Source organism: Nomascus leucogenys, chromosome 15 (genome assembly GCF_006542625.1).
Source record: "Nomascus leucogenys isolate Asia chromosome 15, Asia_NLE_v1, whole genome shotgun sequence".
Classification (NCBI taxonomy): domain Eukaryota; kingdom Metazoa; phylum Chordata; class Mammalia; order Primates; family Hylobatidae; genus Nomascus; species Nomascus leucogenys.
In genome coordinates, this window is record NC_044395.1 from 27,367,363 (window position 1) to 27,390,937 (window position 23,575).

Consider the following 23,575-nt stretch of genomic DNA (forward strand, 5'->3'; position numbering starts at 1 on the left):
AGTGGCGCGATCTCAGCTCACTGCAAGCTCCACCTCCCGGGTTCACACCATTCTCCTGCCTCAGCCTCCTGAGAAGCTGGGACTACAGGTGCCCACCAACACGCCCAGCTAATTTTTATGTATTTTTAGTAGAGACGGGGTTTTATAGTGTTTGCCAGGATGGTCTCGATCTCCTGATCTCGTGATCCGCCCGCCTTGGCCTCCCAAAGTGCTGGGATTATAAGCGTGAGTCACTGCGCCCAGCCGTCACAAATAGTTTAATGCTTGTTTAGATATCTGCTACCAGGCAGCACTGAATAACAAATAGAAGAGATATTTTTAATTGTTTTTAAAGAAACACATTTTGGAAACTAAATCCAAATTACTCACACTATAAATTACTTGTCTTTAAGGAATTCTTTCCAAAGTTTTCCTTATGTAATTTGAATACATAATATAATGTCTGGCACATAGTAGGCAGTGGTGTGTATTTAGCAAATGATTTACTATTCATGTTTCTGAAATGTTATTAATAGAATCTAGTAAATACTTGCTATTTTTGTGAATTAAACAATTCAAAGATTTAATCTGCCTGGCAGAAAACTGTCTGGCAGAAAAGCTTCAGAGATCATGTGTATAACATGAATGATCAGATCGCTAACAATAAATGTGAATATACTATTCCCTTTGTTTAATAGCAGATTCTTTTTTCTTTTCCTTCTAGAGCTATACCTATCTGAAACTTTGAAGGACACAGGAACCTAAATTATTTTAACATCTGCTAAATAATTCTTCATAAATGATATTTTGTATTTCTTTAGAAAGTTGTATTTTTTTTTTACATTTTTCTATTATATTTTCTATTTCTATTTACTATAGCTAGTATCAAGAGCCTAAGAGTAAAAATGAGTATTTAAATTCTTGTATTCATTATTTAGACTATCTGACTTTTTAATGGAGGTGCATACTGTGGGTATTATGAGAAACCTTGTGAGATTTTAAAAGTGACTTCATCATGTTCACACCGGATACTTAAATAAATACTGTTCTGTTTGCTGTTGGTAATTGCAGTGGATAAAGTGTACCATCATTTTGATCTTGGTCTTTGTTTCTGCACTTTTAATATATTGGTGCCTTTCAGCAATCTGATTTCCGAAAATGAGGATTTGAAGTTTTGTAAACTGATAAAGAGTTATTGGGCAGAATTATTTGTATATAGGAACTTTAAGTTTTGCATGTGACTATTTTAATTTGGTTTTCCATAGCACAATGGAAAGAGTTGAGGCCTCAAGCCTTACCACCAGGACTCATGGTAGTAGAAGAAATAATTTCTTCTGAGGAGGAGAAAATGCTTTTGGAAAGTGTTGATTGGACAGAAGATACAGACAATCAAAACTGTAAGTAAAACTTTCAAAATCTGATATTTTAAAGTTTCTGCAAAACTCTTCTTCCTTTCTTCTGTCTTTCATGGTTTATTTCCTCAAAATTACTGAAACTAGCCTGGTTCCAATGTTAGGCAAGTCATACCAACAATTCTTAGGAATGTTAATAATAAATAACATTTATATAGGTATCAAATTTAAACTCCAAACTGGTTAATATTTATTACCTAACATTTATATAGCTTTTATAAGCCTTTTCACTTATTTATTAGCAATTACTTATTTATTCATTCCTTCCCACCCTAAGGCAAGTTTCCCTTGAGGAATTAGCAGTTCAGTACCACACTATTATAATATAGTGAGAGCTTCCTGGAGATATTTGCAAATTGGAGTTTTTCTGACTCTTTCCAGCTCATGGGCAATGTTGTGAATGGTAGTGTACATGTTTAGTTTTCATATTGATTGGGTGAAACTCTTGAAGAGTTTATTACAATTTTAGACTTGAAATAACAACAAATATAAGGCAAATGGTTAATTTTGTTAAAGACCGTAATTTACCAATTAACAGAAGTTGCCATTACCAAACTAATCCTTACTTAAAAAGTTAACTGAAATATGCAAAGGAATGTAATTCTTTTCCTTCTTAATTGTTTACTTTGTCCTCTTCACACAGCTCAAAAATCCTTAAAACACAGAAGAGTAAAGCATTTTGGTTATGAGTTCCACTATGAGAACAACAATGTAGATAAAGATAAGCCATTACCTGGCGGTAAGTAATTGCTAATATATAATAAATTCTGGCTCAAAAAATTTAATATATTAGTAGAATATTATAGTTGGGGGATTATGTTCCATTTGTCATTTGTAGGTAAACTTTTCAAATAGTTGATTTAAAACACTTTAATTAGATAAATTGTATAGTTTTGTTGTAAAAAAATTTCAAACTGGATAGAGCTGAAGTTCATCATTATTATCCTTATTCCCATGCTGCTTCTCAGAAGTACATACTACTGACAGTTTAGTATATACTTTTCCAATCCTTTAAAAAATGACTTTACGTTAAAATACATACACCAATAAAAGTACCCATTTGTTAACATATGTAGTATTGTATGGTATTGCATATGTTGTATATTCCATGTATTACATATATCAACCCAACTTGTTCTTTTCCCTCCACTATATGTCTTGGAAACCTTATAGACATTTTCATTTTGCTAAATGATCCATAATAGCTTAATCAAATAGTTCCCTATTGCTAGACATTTAGGTTGTTTCTGATTTTTAGCTTTCGTAAGTAATGCTGCTGTGAATATCTTTATACATGCCTCTTTATGCACTGTGCAAGAGTTTCTCAAGGGAGACTACTAAGAAGTAGAATTGTCATGTTGAAGTTTATGTTCACTAAAAAATGTTAATCGATACTGACAAATTGCTTCCTAAAACAGTTGTACCAGCATATTCTCACCAAATGTGTACCCACTTCCCCATTCCCCAACCTGTGGTGTTGTAAAGCTTTTAAATTTATAATTTCTTGATTACTGGTAAGGTGGGTCATTTGTATTTCCTTTCCTGTGAATTCCTTTTTATATTCTTTGCCAGTTTTTTTCCAATGAAGTGTCTAATTGATTAAGAATTTACTGTATATTCTGGCTTTTATGGTATAATTCTTTGTTGGAGTTAAATTTATCTAATTTTTTTAATGACTTTGGTCTTACTTAAGGCTTTTCTTCCATCATGAAACAACATTTATGACTCCAATAAAAATAAGTTAGTTCCACTTTGGAAGGTTTTTTTTTTTTTTAAGGGAAATAATTTAAAATAATTAAATTTAAAATAAATGGTCTAATTTAAAATAACAAAAAAAGAAAGTGGGCAATTTCAATATATGGTGTATTTTTTATAATTTTATTGCTATTTTATAAAATACCAAAATTGTTGTTAGAATTGTTCTTTTAAACTTTTTATCTGAAAAAAAAAATCAGTGAAATAACTTTAAAAGATTCCTTTTTTATTTTTATTTTTTAACTTTGTTTTGCTTGTGGGTTTATTGTATTAATGGACCTGACTGCTAAATTAAAAGCTCAGTGATTTTTATCACAGTGACTTTTAAAATTCTTGAGTAAAACAAGCAAAGTAAATATTTTAATGTTTTATCTTTGATTACTCATTTTAGGTCTTCCTGACATTTGTGACAGCTTTTTGGAGAAATGGTTGAGGGAAGGTTACATTAAACATAAACCTGATCAAATGACCATAAATCAGTACGAACCTGGGCAAGGTGAGTATTTCTTGTTTAAAAATTTTAGTCACATATTTTGGAACTGAGTAGATGATGTAATTCTCTAAGAGCAAATATATTATTATTATTATTATTTTGAGATGGAGTTTCGCTCTTGTTGCCCACGCTGTAGTGCAATGGCGTGGTCTCAGCTCACTGCAACCTCTGCCTCCCGGGTTCAAGTGATTCTCCTGCCTCAGCTTCCCAAGTAGCTGGGATTACAGGTGCACACCAACACGCCCAGCTAATTTTTGTATTTTTGTAGAGATGGGGTTTCACCATGTTGGCCAGGCTAGTCTCAAACTCCTGACCTCAGGTGATCCACCCACTTCGGCCTCCCAAAGTGCTGGGATTACAGGCGTGAGCCACCGCTCCCAGCCAAGCAAATATATTATTTTTAAGCTCAAATTAACTTTCAGATTGCCTTGCTTATGTTTGTTACTTGTGTTGATTTCAATCCTTGCAGATCTATACTTTAATCCCTTGAGGAACTTGCATTTCAAAGTGTAAACACACTGACACAAATCACTGTTTGTGATTTTTTTTTTTGGTTTCCCTTTCAACATTTCCTTTAGAGAGGGAAGATATTGGTCTGAAAAACATAGGAGACGTTTAATGGAAGAATCCAAATAATTTATAGATAGAAGAAGGCTAATTGGTTGGATGATCTTTCTCTTCTTTCTATATTTGAGAATATGGGAGACAATTGCAGGATGACATTCTGGTGAAAAATCTTCAGGTTATTGATTTCTTGTACTTGTTAGCAGCATCTTCATCTGATATTTATAGTAATCAAATGATTTTAAGGGTTTTATTTTTTACTTTTTTTTGGCTTAAACAACAGAAATTTATTTTTTCACAGTGTAGAGGCTGGGAAGTTCAAGATCAAGGTGCCGGCTGATTGGGTTCCTGGTGAGGGCTCCCTTCCTGGCTTGTTATCAGCCACCTTCTCTCAGTGTCCTCACATGTCCTTTTCTCTGTGTGTGCTTGTGTGTGGAGAGAGAGAGAGCTTCCACTTGTAAGATTAGGGCCCCACACTTACGACCTCTTTAATTTTAAGGATTTTATTAACAGCAGGAGTTAGGGAGTTTTGTTTTCTTTTCTACATTTATTACAATGAAAACTGATGGCTTTAGATTTGTAGCCAAGTGGATTTGTGAATACTACACCTCTGAATTAGAGAGATATGCTGACCTTGTCTCTGGCACAGTGAGACAACTGGAGCTGAAGCAGAGGCTGCTCCTGTAGAGCACAGAGGCTGGGGCCACTCCTAAAGACGCAGAGGCCTATAGGATGAAACGTGAAGGAGCATGTGTTAGCTCCTACAAACCAGCTAGCTCTGAAAATGAGAGGGAAGGGCTGAGCCAACTGAGCTTGACCCCACATTAACCAGTCATCCAGGGCATTTCTTCTTTACCTTTCTTATCTAGCTGTCTTTCCATTGGCTTATAAGCTCTTTGAGGATAGGGACCCTCTTACTGGCTTTGTATACCCTCACCATGTAGCAGCATTTCTTTTACTTAAGAGGTACTGAATTAATGTAAATTGATAGATCAGTGGAGAAGTCCATGTCGTAATTATTGATATGCCTAGTCTTTATACCTAGTTATTGCTTTTGTTCTGCAAGCACTTGGGAATCCAGTGTTTGAGGGTAAAAATGACTTTTGTATTTGTCTTTCACATTTTCCTCTTGGGCTGGAATTGGGTTAAGTGTCCTAGTTAATCAGTGACTCCTGAGCCTTGATTTTAGATCAAACCCCAATGGCACTTTAACTTGAAGTTATTTTTAGTTTATATTTATTTTAATATATTTTAGTCACATTCACCCTAAATGTTTCCTTTTAACCAAAATTATAGTACCTTCTTGATTACCAAGCAATGTTTTCGCCATAATAGCATAAGGCTATATTTACAGCCATCTTAAATCTACTAAAAGGAAAAATGAAGTGACGTGTTATCCTGTTTTCCATCTCAGGAATTCCCGCTCATATTGACACACATTCTGCTTTTGAGGATGAGATCGTTTCTCTCAGTTTGGGGTCAGAGGTAAATGGTCATTTTTATTAGCTATCATCATATATCTTACCTTGTACAATGCCCTTTTCAAAGATTATCCACATTCTTAATGAAAATGAATTGAGATTTAAAAATGAAAAATAAGGGCACCATTAGCACTTTGGTTTCTTTTAAATGTCCTCTTCTTTTAAATATCCAAAATTTTATCTGTCACCTCATCAGATGCCAGGAAAACAACTTGAAATTTAATTTTTTACATGAAACTTTTAGCAGTTAAATAAGATCTAGACTTTCCTTGGTGCAATGTGGCCCATTTTTGACCTACTGGTGCAGCATTGCCATCTAGTGGCAAAAGATAGTGATAGTAGCTTCGTGCCATAGAAAGAAACAAATTAAAATGTGTGTTCTGAATTTTGATGAACTTTTTCCATATATTACCTGATTCAATCCTTTCAAAAACTCTGAGCAGTAGAGGGTAATATCTTCATTTTTACAGATGAAGAATAAGAGGTTCATGTTTATTCATTGATTTGTTTCTGTAGCTGCAGTTTGCTTAAACCACTAAAAGAAAATATTACATGTGAAGTGATCCACGCAACCTACAGGCAGATTTTTGGATAGAAATCAGAATTTTAGGCTGGGCGCAGTGGCTCATGCCTGTAACTTTGGGAATCTGAGGCAGGCAGATCACGAGGTCAGGAGATTGAGACCATCCTGGCTAACACAGTGAAACCCCGTCTCTACTAAAAATACAAAAAAAATTAGCCAGGCATGGTGGCATGTGCCCGTAGTCCCAGCTACTTGGGAGGCTGAGGCAGGAGAATCACTTGAACCTGGGAGGCGGAGGTTGGCAGTGAGCCGAGATTGCGCCACTGCACTCCAGCCTGGGCAACAGAGTGAGACTCCGACTCAAAAAAAAAAAAGAAAAGAAAATCAGAATTTTAAATCTAGAAGAGTCCTTAAAACATGAGGTCATCTAATCTAATGAGAGGCTGTATCAAATTCTGATCTTGTTCCTGGAGGCAAAAACTATTCATTTTTGTTTTCCCATATTTGTATAGTTTCCGTCATTAGGTCTTCAATGTTTTGGCCTCTTAACCTTTCCCGAGCTTGTGTAGTCATGTTGATACTGTCACTTGACAATTAGTGGTGTTTGATATGACAAAACCATCTTATTAACTATGTGTGTAGATTCTTAATACACGTGCTTTCAAAAATAATGAGATCGGGGAGGAAAAAGCACTCTTCTCTCTCTGGTTTCTTTTTTATTTTTACCCCCCATCCTTTCTTGTAGCTTTAGGGACCAGTAAAGGACATCTTCACGTTTTCCTCCCAACTGTGTAACCAACTGAGAAATGAGACAAAAGATAATTGGAGATTAGAGTGTTAAATTTACTACTGAGAAAACGGATGGCAGAACATGACTTTAGATCTGTAGCCAAGTGAACTTGTTAATACTTCACCTCTGAATTAAAGAGACATACTGACCTTGTCACTGGCATAGCTGGACAACTGGAGATCTTCTCCATAGAGGCAGAGGCTGTTCGTATAACAGGACATGAAGGAGCTCCTCTAACAGAATATGTGTTAGCTCCTACAAACTAGCTCGCTCTGAAAATGAGAGGAAAGGGCTGAGCCAAGTGAGCCTGGCTTCAGAGTAACCAATAAGCAAAGGCATTCCTTGTTTTCTGGAGAGTTGTAAGTGGAGGGGTGGAAAAAAACTAGGAGTGTGCTTTCTACTTTTTATTCCTAGGGAATTTCCCTCCCTTCCCAGGGAGATATGAGAAATGGGGACTCAATATCCCCCCCACTGCCCTAGAAGATCATTGCACAGTTTTTAATTAGAAATTGTGAATAAGGGAAAACTTGCCCTTTAGTTGAACTGAAAATCTGCTACATTCATTATCTCTATTTGGTGACTCTGGAGGCATATAATTTTCAGCTGCCAATTTGAATGACTTTTGGTTAAAGCCATCTTTGTAATGGCTGGAAGGTGTGCATAAGTTATGACAGGAACAGTAGATTTTCTTTTAAAAGATACCTTTGAGAGTAAGTGAATCTTTGTAATTTTGAAAAAAATGTTTATTTTTATGATTACTTGAACATATTCTTCTTAAAACCCTTATGATTTTAAGTTTATAATGTTTGTTTCAGCTTATACGATTTAAAACAGTCTACTAAATTTAGGCCTTTATTTCATCTATAAAATGAGATTAATAATATTTCTTTCCTAGCTGAAGGATTGTGATAGAAATAAAATGAGGGAATGTATGTGAAAGTGTTTTTCAAATTCAGAGCAGTCCATGCGTGTAAAGGCTCCTTCAGGTGTATCTGTTCTAGCACTCCTTACTCAAAGCCTTCACTCCTGTAACAGGAGGAAGCTCATGTTCCCACGGCCTAGAAGTAGGATTTCAAGTGGTCATGAGAGAGATGACTTTCCACTCTTGCAACTTGTGCTGTTCTGTTTTATTGATTGATTGATGCTGTGTAATTACTTGAATTTCTCCTAGCACCTTACTCCACACCTAGAATCTGAGTACTATACCTTTGGCCCTATTTCTTTATTTTCTCATCTTTGACATCCTCAGTTGTTTTAAGAACTTTCCTGTAATGCCTATGGCAGCTTCCATTTCATTGTAATAATTTTGTCAGTGGCACTATTGTTTCGGTTTTTTGTAATGCTTTTTTGTTTTGTTTGGCTTAAATATAATGTCAAAGACTCAGCTAAAGTCATTGACGTTATATTTAATACTTTACTTTTCTCTCTTTCCCAGGAAATTTCTAAGATCTCTTTCAACTCTTAAGTGTTCCAACTCATGGTGTTCCCATGAGGTATTCTTAACTTTAATAGAAGTCTTAAATGCTTTATTACTTAAATGCTTTGTTTTTATGACTAGTGGAGTATATTCTTCTTAAAACTCTTATAGTGTGTCTAAAAATAGTGTACATTTTATATTAAGCAAAAATAGTCTTGATTTTTTTCAAATACATTAGTTTTCCCTCTACAACTAAGTTGTGATTTTCTTTAAGGCTTTTGTACCTTCAAAATATGTATGATATGTGTATAAGTGAGGGTGATTTTAGCTGCAATTAATAGCAGAAAACCCAAATAAAAATGATTACAAGGCAAAACAAGTTAATATCTCATATAACAAGATGTCTCAAGGAAGGCTGGGTCCAAAAGTTTTAACTTGTTGGCTCAGGTCAGTAATTTCATCAAGGAACCAACCAGTTTCTTTCCGTCTCAAATACTCAGTGCTCCCCTAACTAAGGATGAGCTTAGGGAAATATCCAAGGAGTAGGCTGCATCGGGATATATGACAATAACATATACCTGTGAAGTCTGCTAGGCTTTTGTTTTCAGGTAATCCTTTTTTTTTTTTTTTTTTTTAGCATAGAAAGATTTTTTTTTTTTTATTATACTTTAGGGTTTTAGGGTACATGTGCACAATGTGCAGGTTTGTTACATATGTATCCATGTGCCATGTTGATTTCCTGCACCCATTAACTCGTCATTTAGCATTAGGTTTATCTCCTAATGCTGTCCCTCCCCCCTCCCCCCACCCCACAACAGTCCCCGGAGTGTGATGTTCCCCTTCCTGTGTCCATGAGTTCTCATTGTTCAATTCCCACCTATGAGAGAGAACATGCGGTGTTTGGTTTTTTGTCCTTGCGATAGTTTACTGAGAATGATGGTTTCCAGTTTCATCCATGTCCCTACAAAGGACACGAACTCATCATTTTTTATGGCTGCATAGTATTCCATGGTGTATATGTGCCACATTTTCTTAATCCAGTCTATCGTTGTTGGACATTTGGGTTGGTTCCAACTCTTTGCTATTGTGAATAGTGCCGCAATAAACATACGTGTGCATGTGTCTTTATAGCAGCATGATTTATAGTCCTTTGGGTATATACCCAGTAATGGGATGGCTGGGTCAAATGGTATTTCTAGTTCTAGATCCCTGAGGAATCGCCACACTGACTTCCACAATGGTTGAACTAGTTTACAGTCCCACCAACAGTGTAAAAGTGTTCCTATTTCTCCACATCCTCTCCAGCACCTGTTGTTTCCTGATTTTTTAATGATGGCCATTCTAACTGGTGTGAGATGGTATCTCACTGTGGTTTTGATTTGCATTTCTCTGATGGCCAGTGATGATGAGCATTTCTTCATGTGTTTTCTGGCTGCATAAATGTCTTCTTTTGAGAAGTGTCTGTTCATGTCCTCTGCCCACTTTTTGATGGGGTTGTTTGTTTTTTTCTTGTAAATTTGTTTGAGTTCATTGTAGATTCTGGATATTAGCCCTTTGTCAGATGAGTAGGTTGCAAAAATTTTCTCCCATTCTGTAGGTTGCCTGTTCATTCTGATGATAGTTTCTTTTGCTGTGCAGAAGCTCTTTAGTTTAATGAGATCCCATTTGTCGATTTTGGCTTTTGTTGCCATTGCTTTTGGTGTTTTAGACATGAAGTCCTTGCCCACGCCTATGTCCTGAATGGTATTGCCTAGGTTTTCTTGTAGGATTTTAATGGTTTTAGGTCTAACATATAAGTCTTTAATCCATCTTGAATTAATTTTTGTATAAGGTGTAAGGAAGGGATCCAGTTGCAGCTTTCTACATATGGCTAGCCAGTTTTCCCAGCACCATTTATTAAATAGGGAATCCTTTCCCCATTTCTTGTTTTTGTCAGGTTTGTCAAAGATCAGATAGTTGTAGCTATGTGGCATCATTTCTGAGGGCTCTGTTCTGTTCCATTGATCTATGTCTCTGTTGTGGTACCAGTACCATGCTGTTTTGGTTACTGTAGCCTTGTAGTATAGTTTAAAGTCAGGTAGCGTGATGCCTCCAGCTTTGTTCTTTTGGCTTAGGATTGACTTGGCGATGCGGGCTCTTTTTTGGTTCCATATGAACTTTAAGGTAGTTTTTTCCAATTCTGTGAAGAAAGTCATTGGTAGCTTGATGGGGATGGCATTGAATCTATAAATTACCTTGGGCAGTATGGCCATTTTCACGATATTGATTCTTCCAACCCATGAGCATGGAATGTTCTTCCATTTGTTTGTATCCTCTTTTATTTCATTGAGCAGTGGTTTGTAGTTCTCCTTGAAGAGGTCCTTCACATCCCTTGTAAGTTGGATTCCTAGGTATTTTATTCTCTTTGAAGCAATTGTGAATGGGAGTTCACTCATGATTTGGCTCTCTGTTTGTCTGTTATTGGTGTACAAGAATGCTTGTGATTTTTGTACATTAATTTTGTATCCTGAGACTTCGCTGAAGTTGCTAATCAGCTTAAGGAGATTTTGGGCTGAGACAATGGGGTTTTCTAGATATACAATCATGTCATCTGCAAACAGGGACAATTTGACTTCCTCTTTTCCTAATTGAATACCTTTTATTTCCTTCTCCTGCCTGATTGCTCTGGCCAGAACTTCCAGCACTATGTTGAATAGGAGTGGTGAGAGAGGGCATCCCTGTCTTGTGCCAGTTTTCAGAGGGAATGCTTCCAGTTTTTGCCCATTCAGTATGATATTGGCTGTGGGTTTGTCGTAGATAGCTCTTATTATTTTGAGAAACGTCCCATCAATACCTAATTTATTGAGAGTTTTTAGCATGAAGGGTTGTTGAATTTTGTCAAAGGCCTTTTCTGCATCTATTGAGATAATCATGTGGTTTTTGTCTTTGGTTCTGTTTATATGCTGGATTACATTTATTGATTTGCGTATGTTGAACCAGCCTTGCATCCCAGGGATGAAGCCCACTTGATCATGGTGATAAGCTTTTTGATGTGCTGCTGGATTCGGTTTGCCAGTATTTTATTGAGGATTTTTGCATCAATGTTCATCAAGGATATTGGTCTGAAATTCTCTTTTTTGGTTATGTCTCTGCCAGGTTTTGGTATCAGGACGATGCTGGCTTCATAAAATGTGTTAGGGAGGATTCTCTCTTTTTCTATCGATTGGAATAGATTCAGAAGGAATGGTACCAGTTCCTCCTTGTACCTCTGGTAGAATTCAGCTGTGAATCCATCAGGTCCTGGACTCTTTTTGGTTGGTAAGCTATTGATTATTGCCACAATTTCAGAACCTGTTATTGGTCTATTCAGAGATTCAACTTCTTCCTGGTTTAGTCTTGGGAGGGTGTATTTGTCGAGGAATTTATCCATTTCTTCTAGATTTTCTAGTTTATTTGCATAGAGGTGTTTGTAGTATTCTCTGATGGTAGATTGTATTTCTGTGGGATCGGTGGTGATATCCCCTTTTTCGTTTTTTATTGCATCTATTTGATTCTTCTCTCTTTTCTTCTTTATTAGTCTTGCTAGCGGTCCATCAATTTTGTGATCTTTTCAAAAAACCAGCTCCTGGATTCATTAATTTTTTGAAGGGTTTTTTGTGTCTCTATTTCCTTCAGTTCTGCTCTGATTTTGTTATTTCTAGCCTTCTGCTAGCTTTTGAATGTGTTTGCTCTTGCTTTTCTAGTTCTTTTAATTGTGATGTTAGGGAGTCAATTTTGGATCTTTCCTGCTTTCTCTTGTGGGCATTTAGTGCTATAAATTTCCCTCTACACACTGCTTTGAATGTGTCCCAGAGATTCTGGTATGTTGTGTCTTTGTTCTCGTTGGTTTCAAAGAACATCTTTATTTCTGCCTTCATTTCATTATGTACCCAATAGTCATTCAGGAGCAGGTTGTTCAGTTTCCATGTAGTAGAGCGGTTTTGAGTGAGTTTCTTAATCCTGAGTTCTAGTTTGATTGCACTGTGGTCTGAGAGACAGTTTGTTATAATTTCTGTTCTTTTACATTTGCTGAGGAGAGCTTTACTTCCAACTATGTGGTCAATTTTGGAATAGGTGTGGTGTGGTGCTGAAAAAAATGTATATTCTGTTGACTTGGGGTGGAGAGTTCTGTAGATGTCTATTAGGTCCACTTTATGTAGAGCTGAGTTCAATTCCTGGATATCCTTGTTAACTTTCTGTCTCGTTGATCTGTCTAATGCTGACAGTGGGGTGTTAAAATCTCCCATTATTATTGTGTGGGAGTTTAAGTCCCTTTGTAGGTCACTCAGGACTTGCTTTATGAATCTGGGTGCTCCTGTGTTGGGTGCATATATATTTAGGATAGTTAGCTCTTCTTGTTGAATTGATCCCTTTACCATTATGTAATGGCCTTCTTTGTCTCTTTTGATCTTTGTTGGTTTAAAGTCTATTTTATCAGAGACTAGGATTGCAACCCCTGCCTTTTTTTGTTTTCCAGTTGCTTGATAGATCTTCCTCTATCCCTTTAGTTTGAGTCTATGTGTGTCTCTGCACGTGAGATGGGTTTCCTGAATACAGCACACTGATGGGTCCTGACTCCTTATCCAGTTTGCCAGTCTGTGTCTTTTGATTGGAGCATTTAGCCCATTTACATTTAACGTTAATATTGTTATGTGTGAATCTGATCCTGTCATTATGATGTTAGTTGGTTATTTTGCTCGTTAGTTGCTATAGTTTCTTCCTAGCCTCGATGGTCTTTACAATTTGGCATGTTTTTGCAGTGGCTGGTACCGGTTGTTCCTTTCCATGTTTAGTGCTTCCTTCAGGAGCTCTTTTAGGGCAGGCCTGGTGGTGACAAAATCACTCAGCCTTTGCTTGTCTGTAAAGTGTTTTATTTCTCCTTCACTTATGAAGCTTAGTTTGGCGGGATAGGAGATTCTGGGTTGAAAATTCTTTTCTTTAAGAATGTTGAATATCGGCCCCCACTCTCTTCTGGCTTGTAGAGTTTCTGCTGAGAGATCAGCTGTTAGTCTGATGGGCTTCCCTTTGTGGGTAACCCGACCTTTCTCTCTGGCTGCCCTTAACATTTTTTCTTTCATTTCAACTTTGGTGAATCTGACAATAATGTGTCTTGGAGTTGCCCTTCTCGAGGAATATCTTTGTGGCGTTCTCTGTATTTCCTGAATCTGAATGCTGGCCTGCCTTGCTAGATTGGGGAAGTTCTCCTGGATAATATCTTGCAGAGTGTTTTCCAACTTGGTTCCATTCTCCCCATCATTTTCAGGTACACCAATCAGACGTAGGTTTGGTCTTTTCACATAGTCCCAAATTTCTTGGAGGCTTTGTTCATTTCTTTTTATCCTTTTTTCTCTAAACTTCCCTTCTCTCTTCATTTCATTCATTTCATCTTCCATCAGCGATACCCTTTCTTCCAGTTGATCGCATCTGCTACTGAGGCTTCTGCAATCTTCGCGTAGTTCTCGAAACTTGGCTTTCAGCTCCATCAGCTCCTTGAAGCCCTTCTCTCCATTGGTTATTCTAGTTATCCATTCTTCTAATTTTTTTCAAAGTTTTTAACTTCTTTGCTGTTGTTTTGAATTTCCTCTCGTAGCTCAGAGTAGTTTGATCGTCTGAAGCCTTCTTCTCTCAACTCATCAAAGTCATCCTCCATCCAGCTTTGTTCCGTTGCTGGTGAGGAACTGCGTTCCTTTGGAGGAGGAGAGGTGCTCTGTTTTTTAGAGTTTCCAGTTTTTGTGTTCTGTTTTTTCCCCATCTTTGTGGTTTTATCTACTTTTTGTCTTTGATGATGGTGATGTACAGATGGGTTTTTGGTGTGGATGTCCTTTCTGTTTGTTAGTTTTCCTTCTACCAGACAGGACCCTCAGCTGCAGGTCTGTTGGAGTTTACTAGAGGTGCACTCCAGACCCTGTTTGGCTGGGTGTCAGCAGCGGTGGCTGCAGAACAGCGGATTTTCGTGAGACCACAAATTCAGCTGTCTGATAGTTCCTCTGAAAGTTTTGTCTCAGAGAAGTACCGGGTTGAATGAGGTGTCAGTCTGTCCCTACTGGGGGGGTGCCTCCCAGTTAGGCTGCTCAGGGGTGAGGGACCCACTTTAGGAGGCAGTCTGACTGTTCTCAGATCTCCAGCTGCGTGCTGGGAGAACCACTACTCTCTTCAAAGCTGTCAGTCAGACAGGGACATTTAAGTCTGTGGAAGTTCTTGCAGAGTTTTTGTTTGTCTGTGCCCTGCCCCCAGAGGTGGAGCCTACAGAGGCAGGCAGGCCTCCTTGAGCTGTGGTGGGCTCCACCCAGTTTGAGCTTCCTGGCTGCTTTGTTTACCTAAGCAAGCCTGGGCAATGGCGGGCGCCCCTCCCCCAGCCTCGCTGCCGCCTCGCAGCTTGATCTCAGACTGCTGTGCTAGCAATTAGCGAGACTCTGTGGGCATAGGACCCTCCGAGCCAGGTGCGGGACACAATCTCCTAGTGTGCCGTTTTCCAGGCCCGTTGGAAAAGCGCAGTATTAGGATGGGACTGACCCGATATTCCAGGTGCCGTCTGCTTCCCCTTTCTTTGACTAGGAAAGGGAACTCCCTGACCCCTTGCGCTTCCCGAGTGAGGCAATGCCTCGCCCTGCTTCGGCTCGCGCACAGTGCGCTTCACCGACTGTCCTGCACCCACTGTTAGGCACTCCCTAGTGAGATGAAACCGGTACCTCAAGCAGAAATGCAGAAATCACCCGTCTTCTGTGTCGCTGGGGCTGGGAGCTGGAGACCGGAGCTGTTCCTATTCGGCCATCTTGGCTCCACCCCTCCAGGTAATCCTTTACTGATGAATTTGTCCTGCTGTAAATTGCAGCCTGCCTTTGCTGGCCAGGCATGTTTTGAGAGATGCCCTTGCTGTAACCTTTTATTATAATAAACTAGTAATGTTGTTGGGCAGATACTCAGTTCACCAAGTACCATGAGAGTTGGTCAGCTGACAATGAAAATAACTATTTAATGTGCATCTCCCTAAAACCAGTACCTAACTTCTATTATATATAATGAAGAAAACTTTTGATTAGGACTTATCTGGGAAAACGAAACTAAAATTTATGGAGATGGTTTTTAAAGAAAAATTTTATTTAACAATTTTTAGATTATATTACAACTATGTACTAATTTTTTAGAACAAAGAATGAGTCAAATGAACTTTGTTTTTGGTATTGTTTTTCTGATAAAATATGGTAGCATGATAAAAATTCCTTTATTTGACTTTTATAGCTTGATTATAAGGAGTACATCATTGTTGTGTTATTTGCTTTATTTTTCTCTTCGTTGTGAAAGTCCTGACTCTGCCAGATTTTCAGATGTTTAGTGGATTTGCATGTGATTTAAATGGTCCTCTGACATCCCTTTTATCAACTTCAGGAAGTCCATGTTTTGTGAGAATTGCAATTTCAATTAGTTTTGTATTTGCATTGCACTGGCTAGTATTTATATAATCAACATTCACTGAAAGACTGACCAAAGGGATTACCATAATGGGCAGAGATAGCTGCTGATATTGAAGAGAGAGAGAGATATTTGGGCAAGTACTAATTTTATGGAAGTCTGTTCATCAGTAAATATTTCTTATTATGATGACTTTTGCAACACAGTGGGTGGGGATAATTGGATAGTTGGGTAGTAAAGACCCCATCTGCTGAATGTTTGCTATAGAGGGCCACTTATTTCAGTATATTTCCTGCTCTCTTTCCAGGCTCATGCTTTCAGCAAATACCTATTGAGTCCTGCCTGATCTCCTGTCATAGGGTACTGAGTAAAAATTATTTATGCAGTATCTTGAAATACCTAGCTGAATGGGTTTTTTAGTCGTTGTTTTCTGTTTTGTATTCCCAGTCTGATCAATCGGAATGACTCACAGGGTACTTCTGTTCTAAGAGTTTATTGTTTTAATGGACAAATGTTTCATTATTTTCAGATCTTTAGCACAAACTGGAAAAAACACCCAGACATTTTCTTTATACCACTTAAAACAACAATACAGTATGGACCGCAGACATACTGGCTTCATCTCCAACCTCAAATTCAGCCCTCAATATTTGTCTATATAAGCAATGTTTACAGCCTCAGAAGCCAAACAATCTCTTCTTTTAGTTTTTATCTTGATTCCAAGCCCCCTCTATCTGAGAGTGCTTGGAATATTTACATTTCCTGAAGTTCTGAAAAATGGATTGTCTCTGCTGTGTAGCTCCTCTCTCCTTTCTCTCATTCTTTATAGCTTATTTGTGAATTTTTTACTCTGTCTCTGTAGTGCCCGTAGCATTAAAAAGATGGTGCTCTACCATCCTGGTGGGTGTATATTTCTCCTTCTTTGTGTGTTTGTGTATGTGTGTGTGTGTGTGTGGTTTGTATCTAAAGCCATGGTGACTTCTGTATGGCTGTATATGTATATTGATGTAGATGTGGAAAAAGAGCATAATTCTCATGTGGGTTCTTTAGTTGCATCATAGTATAATTAAAGTGGCATTGGATCAATCTTCATTTTTCCTTTTATCCTATGGGTCTCTAACATTCAAAACTTCTGGAGTAGACGAGTAGATCTGCTGGTTTATGGGCCAGAAATAAATAAATGCTCTACCTTGTTTGATCATGTCATTTTTTATACATTGAATTCTAGTTTTCACTTTTAAGCACTTTCCTTAGTATCTTAAGTTCTGAAGATTCTTCTATTTTTGTGTAATTTTCTCATCTTTCAGGATCTCTTGGAAGCCAGCATTCTCTTTTGCATAAATTGGTCAAATAAGACTCAGTGCTGACAGTTCTTAACAGGCACTCTTTATCTTTTTTCTGTGGAGTAGGAGCTCCTTTATTCAAGCCCCTTCAATAAGGATAATGGCAAAGAAATATACCTGTTTCAGCCAGCAGTCTGCTAACAAAGTCTGTTTCATGGCATGACATCATAAAATAGAACATGCTGCTATATTTGGAGCCTTTGGAGTACCGATTCTTCCATCTTTTCAGTTAGAACTATGTGCATTTACTTTGTAGCAAGAAAGCAGCATTATATCATTGCATCTAGATTGTGGAACTAGAAAAAAATTCAGAAAAATCAATGGAGTTCAGAAAACTACAGTAGAAGCCTGCTTAGGTGATATAGTTGAAACTAGCAGTTGGCTGCACTTAAATTAGGGAATAGTCATAATAAAAGATACATACATACTGCAGACATTTTAACACATATAAATTCACTCAACAATATTTTGTTGTGGGGCCAAGGTCTTTGCATCTGTGAGGGGCCACAGTCTGCTTTGTCTTTCCAATTTCATTTCATTTCTTTTCTTTTTTTTTTTTTTGAGACAGAGTCTTGCTCTTGTTGCCCAGGCTGAAGTGCAATGGCGCAATCTCGGCTCACTGCAACCTCGGCCTCCTGGGTTCAAGCGATTCTCCTGCCTCAGCCTCCCAAGTAGCTGGGATTACAGGCACGTGCCACCACGCCCGGCTAATTTTGTATTTTTAGTAGAGACAGGATTTCTCCATGTTGGTCAGGTTGGTCTCGAAGTCCTGACCTCAGGTGATCCACCCTCCTCGGCCTCCCAAAGTGCTGGGATTACAGGCTTGAGCCACCGCGCCCAGCCCCAATTTCATTTCTTTAAAGTGAAGCAAACGTTTAAAGACATGAAACCATCTGAGTGCAGGGTTTTACATTTTGATGTTTTTGTTTCCAATATTTTATTTTATTTTATTTTATTTTATATTTTATTTTATTTTAATTTTATTTTTTTGAGACGGAGTCTCACTCTGTCACCCAGGCTGGAGTGCAGTGGCGCGATCTTGGCTCACTGCAAGCTCCGCCTCCCGGGTTCACGCCATTCTCCTGCCTCAGCCTCTCCGAGTAGCTGGGACTACAGGCGCCCGCCACCACGTCCGGCTAATTTTTTGTGTTTTTAGTAGAGACGGGGTTTCACCGTGGTCCCGATCTCCTGACCTCGTGATCCACCCGCCTCGGCTTCCCAAAGTGCTGGGATTACAAGTGTGAGCCACCGCGCCCGGCCTGTTTCCAATATTTTATAATCAAATTTTCACATTTATTGGAACATTATATTTATTTTTTGCCTTTATTGAGTCATTCTACAATATTCAACTTGGCTTCTATAGAAAAATGCTATATTTTTTCACTTAATTTTCATTCATTTATGTAATATTAAATTATAATAAAATAATTACAATGATAAGGGTAACTGGCACAGTGATTTGGGAACATACACAATTTGATTTGTTAAGCATATAGTTCTACTGGTGAGAATAGAAGTGCATGAACATATTGGAGAGTTGTCTATCTTCAACAAATATTCAGGGCATGGGTACGCATTATAGAAGGAATGGAGCATGTTGGTTGGTTAAATGGATGTTGGTTAAAAGAACTTTTACTTATGTGACCAGCATTGTCCTGGGCATTCTAGGGGATACAGAAATACCTTCCACCTTGATTTTTTTCCCCTTAGATATTAGACCTGAATATCTAACATTCTTCTTTTTTTCTTTTGAGATGAAGTCTCGTTCCGTTGTCCAGGCTGGAGTGCAGTGGTGCGATCTTGGCTCATTGCAACCTCCGCCTTGGGTTCAAGCAATTCTCTGCCTCAGCCTTCCGAGCAGCTGGTATTACAGGCGTCCACCACCACGCATGGCTAATTTTTGTATTTTTAGTAGAGACAGGGTTTCACCATCTTGGCCAGGCTGGTCTTGAACTCCTGACCTTGTGATCCACCCACCTTGGCCTATATCCAACATTCTAAAAGGGATTTTTAACTTGTCTAAATCAAAGCTCATCATCTTTGTTTTCAGCCATTCACCATCCACTGTCATTCTCCCATACAGAACAAAATCTTTCTTCTTTCTGGGTTTCCTGCTCTGGTTAATGACCCCACTGTCATTAGAACATTCAGAACATGGCAAATACTCCCTTTTGTTTTTCTTTTTTTGAGACAGGGTCTTACTCTGTTGCCCAGGCTGGAGTGCAATGGCACACTTATGGCTCACTGCAGCCTCGACCTCCCAGTCTCAAGCGACCCTCCCACCTTAGCCATCCTAGTAGCAGGGACTGCGGGCGCGAGCTACCATGCCCAGCTAATTTTTGTATTTTTTGTAGAGATGGGGTTTCGCCATGTTGCCCAAGCTGGTCTTGAATTCCTGGGCTCAAGCAGTCTGCCCTACCTTGGCGTCCCAAGGTGCTGGGATTACAGGCATGAGCCACTGCACCTGGCTGGTGTCAAATATTCTTGACATGTATTTCTATGATTATAAATTTTGCTTTTAAGTACTACTTTATTGCATCCCATGTTTTCTGTTAAAAACTGCTTTGTGGAGATGTAATTGATGTACCAAGCGCTGCACATACTTAATAAAAGCTCATGAAACCTTCACCACACTCAAGATAATGAACATATCCATCCTTCCCACAAGTTTCCTCATGCACTAATTTTTCCTCATGCACCAAAGATTTCATCTACTTTTTTGTGGCTTATGTTATTGCTCTTGTTACATTTGAGGGTGACTTTTGTTTATTTCCCTAAGTTCTTTTAAGATTTTCTTTATTTTATCTTTTGTTTTATTTTTATGATCCTGCTTATTCTGCTTATTTTGATGGGCTTGTTTATTCTGCTTGGGAATTACCAGGTTTCTTGAATCTGTAGATTGAGTTTTTCCATCAATTTTGGAAAATGCTTAGTCATTGCCTCTGTAGATTTTGCCCCTGCCCCATTCTTTCTTCATTTACCTTTTTTTCTACATTTTTTATTTTACTTATCCTGTCTTCTGTGTTTTCTATCTTTTGTCTCTCCATGCTTTACTCCAAATGGTTTCTTCTGTCACTAATTCTTTATTTTGCTGTGTTAATGTGCTGTTAAGCTCATTCATTGATATCCTAATTTCAGTTATGGCATTTTTCTGTTTTAGAATGTCTGGTTTTTCTTTATATCTACAGGGTCTCTTTTTTATCATTTCTGTTCCCTGCTGAAGTGTTCAAGCTTAGCATATATATCTTTAAACATGGTAAGCATCTTTGTTTCATAGCCTATTTCTTTTTTTTTTTTGCTGAATTGAATATTTGAGGTCCCTGTGATTTTTTTCTCTTTCCCTTAGGAAACTAGGCTATCTTTTTCCAGAGCAGGTACTGTGTCTTATTCTGATTCAGAATGTCTGATATGAAGGCTGGCTTTCTATATTTATAGAAAGCTCACAGGTAATTTTGTTGTTTGGCTAGATTTTATACCATTGGGTTAGAAAATGCTGAAATACTAAAGCTGTGTAATATCAACTCCAAGGGCAGTTGGACTTTAGATTTATTCTTTAAGACAAAGAATAAATAGAAATTAATACAGGCCCCCAGTGGCAGTTCTATTCATCATTCAATTAAATATTCCAGAGCAATTCTAGAAACTGAAGAAGTTAAAGTCTATGTATATTGGTTTCAGATCCTGGGATGTTTGTACCAGGGCTGAATTAAACACTGGACTAGTTGGGGGACTTGGGTTTTAGCTTATCCTTATTAGTAACTTTTAATTGACCATGGAGACAATTTCAGTGCTTTCTGTCTTAAATTGAAGTTGACATGTAATACTTGCATTTTAATTGTCATCAGGAGTTGATACAGTTAGTAATATGAATAGTAGCTACTATGGCTTCTACTCCTTTGACCATCAGCACTACCATTGCCGTGATCATTACCGCCAACAGCTAACTCTTCTGTGCTAGAGACTGTGGTAGATGCCATATTAAGTGAACTTTTCCTCATGGGGAGCAATCTAGGGCCTCAGGAATAGATATACCCATGACTGTTGTTCTTATTACTCTAGCTGTCTCGTTTTGGTTCTTTGTGAATCTGATGGTTTACTTTGCTTAGGGAGGAAAGCCCAGAAAATAAACAAATAGAATTTAGGAAGTCTTCTGTCCAAATATAAAACATACACCACTCTATTTGTAAAAATACATTATTTATGATGAATTCATTCATTCATTCAAAAATATTTGTTGAATATAATGTACTAGACAGACTGTAACAAGTAAACAAGATACAATTTAAAATATTTTTAAGCTAAAATATTTTATTACCTCTATAACCTTTTCATATGTAAAGTAAAACTTAATTTTATCGAAGTGGTTTGTGAGCCCATTTTTGAATGTTGGTGGATTTCACTTCATAGTTCCTGCAAACAAATGAAGCAAATAAATGAAGCCACGGTATGATAAGTGAGAATTCAAAGCAAGTGGTCTCAGTGTAAACACATCAACATAATATATTATCTGTTAGGCATTTAAGCTAAGCATTTATAATATTGAATGTGCAATGGTGGCTAAAGTGTCTCCAATTTAGCATTTTCTTTTTTAGCTGATTTTCCAGTTATGCAACATATATTTTGTTCTCTATTGTGCCATTTGACAGTGTGTCTAGACCGTTAGCCAAAAAGATGCCTTTTATTTTTATTTTACGTTACACTTGAGCTTAGCTAGACAAAACAGTTCAAAGCCATCTGTATTTGGGGGTGAAGAGTAAGAGAGGGCAGAATCTATTTGTTCAGCAGCTGAGGCCTAGTTTTGGAAGTCAGGGTTGTATTTGAAAGGTGGAATTTGCCGACTTTTGCTATACAATAGATTTTTTTGTGGTGTTTTCTTTTTAAATTTTTGTTGGATCTAATTTTGCGTATTTCATATATGCAGTACTGCAGGCACATTCCTAGATGTATACCCTAAATATGTGCATGGTACCTGATCAACTAGGAAAGCTTCTACACCAGAAGCATCAAACGATGTTCTGCCTCTCATTTTCTCTCAGTAGCAATGAGAAATAAGTGCCTTTGGACCACAGTGGTATTTAGCTGCTGCCCGTAACACTTCAGCGCCCACTCTTTGATGCCATAGGGCACCATCCTGTGCTAATGTGTGCAGTTTTTCTCCTCTCATGACCAGATTATTGAGGCTTGTACTTTATGAAATTGCTGCTGGCTGCAGAAAAAGGGAATAGAACTTGTTTTCTTTTAGTCACTTTCAAATGGGAGGTCCTGTATGTTGATTATAGGATGCATTGGTGGCATTGCCACTTTTCCTTCGAGCTTCCTAAGACTTTGTAATTTGGGGATTCTAACTTTAAAGAAATAGGCGCCTGTAGTCCCAGCTACGCGGGAGGCTGAGGTAGGAGAATGGCGTGAACCCCGGGGCGCGGAGCCTGCAGTGAGCCGAGATTGTGCCACTGCACTCCAGCCTGGGTGAAAGAGCGAGACTCCGTCTCAAAAAAAAAAAGAAATTTAACCAATGGATTTAAGTTTCCTGTATGTGGGGGTTTTCTGTTTTTCTTTTTGATGTTGTTTTGTTTTTTAAACATCCCTTACCAGTAGGAATCAGGGAAGGGAAACAGGTTTGTGGTGGGCCTTGATTTTTTTTTTTTTTTTTTTTTGGTGGAGTCTTGCTCTGTTGCCCAGTCTGGAGTGCAATGGTGCGATCTTGGCTCACTGCAACTTCCACTTCCTGGGTTCAAGCGATTCTCTTGCCTCAGCCTCCCAAGTAGCTGGGACTACAGGCACCTGCCACCAGGCCGGCCATTTTTTGTGTTTTTAGTAGAGACGGGGTTTCACCATGTTGGCCAGGCTGGTCTTGAACTCCTGACCTCAAGTAATCTGCCCGTCTCGGCCTCCCAGAGTGCTGGGATTACAGGCGTGAGCCACCGCATCTAGCCAGTGGGCCTTGATTTTAACCTGTTCTAAAGGAGGAGGCCATATGGCATAGGTAGAAGGTTTAAAGGTCACTAGCATCAGCCATTAGTCTCCAAGGTGTCTCCAGGGCAAAATTACTGTCAATTCCTCTGCTCTGGAAAATACCAGCAAGCTTTTCTTCCAATTACTCTTCAGCTTAGCAAAGCGTACTTCTGGGGGTATCACCTTTTGTGGAATTTCCTCTTTGCTATTTAAAATAAAAAGGAAACTCTTACTTCATTTGGGTCAAATGAAATTGTTAGCATAACTATAGAATATTTCTGTTTGGTAGACTGTGGGAAACAGGTGGACTTTCAGCTATGAAATATTTTCTCTAGTTAAATATAGTAAGTTCTGCCTTCATAGCTTTTATCATTCTCTATGAATCACACATCGTTTTTCACATCATATTGTCACTTATCCAGCTATTCTTTAGGGATT

At 38.1% G+C, this 23,575-nt stretch overlaps 1 protein-coding gene across 1 annotated transcript in view; it reads left to right on the top strand.

Moving 5' to 3' along the window:
• Positions 1–23,575, top strand: part of ALKBH8 (alkB homolog 8, tRNA methyltransferase) — a 70,705-nt gene that overhangs the window by 10,816 nt on the left and 36,314 nt on the right. The window contains exons 4-7 of the mRNA XM_004090577.3: positions 1,245–1,376; positions 2,035–2,130; positions 3,538–3,642; positions 5,618–5,688. Of these exons, the coding sequence (XP_004090625.1) occupies positions 1,245–1,376; positions 2,035–2,130; positions 3,538–3,642; positions 5,618–5,688 (404 nt within the window). The remainder of the gene's footprint in view (positions 1–1,244; positions 1,377–2,034; positions 2,131–3,537; positions 3,643–5,617; positions 5,689–23,575) is intronic.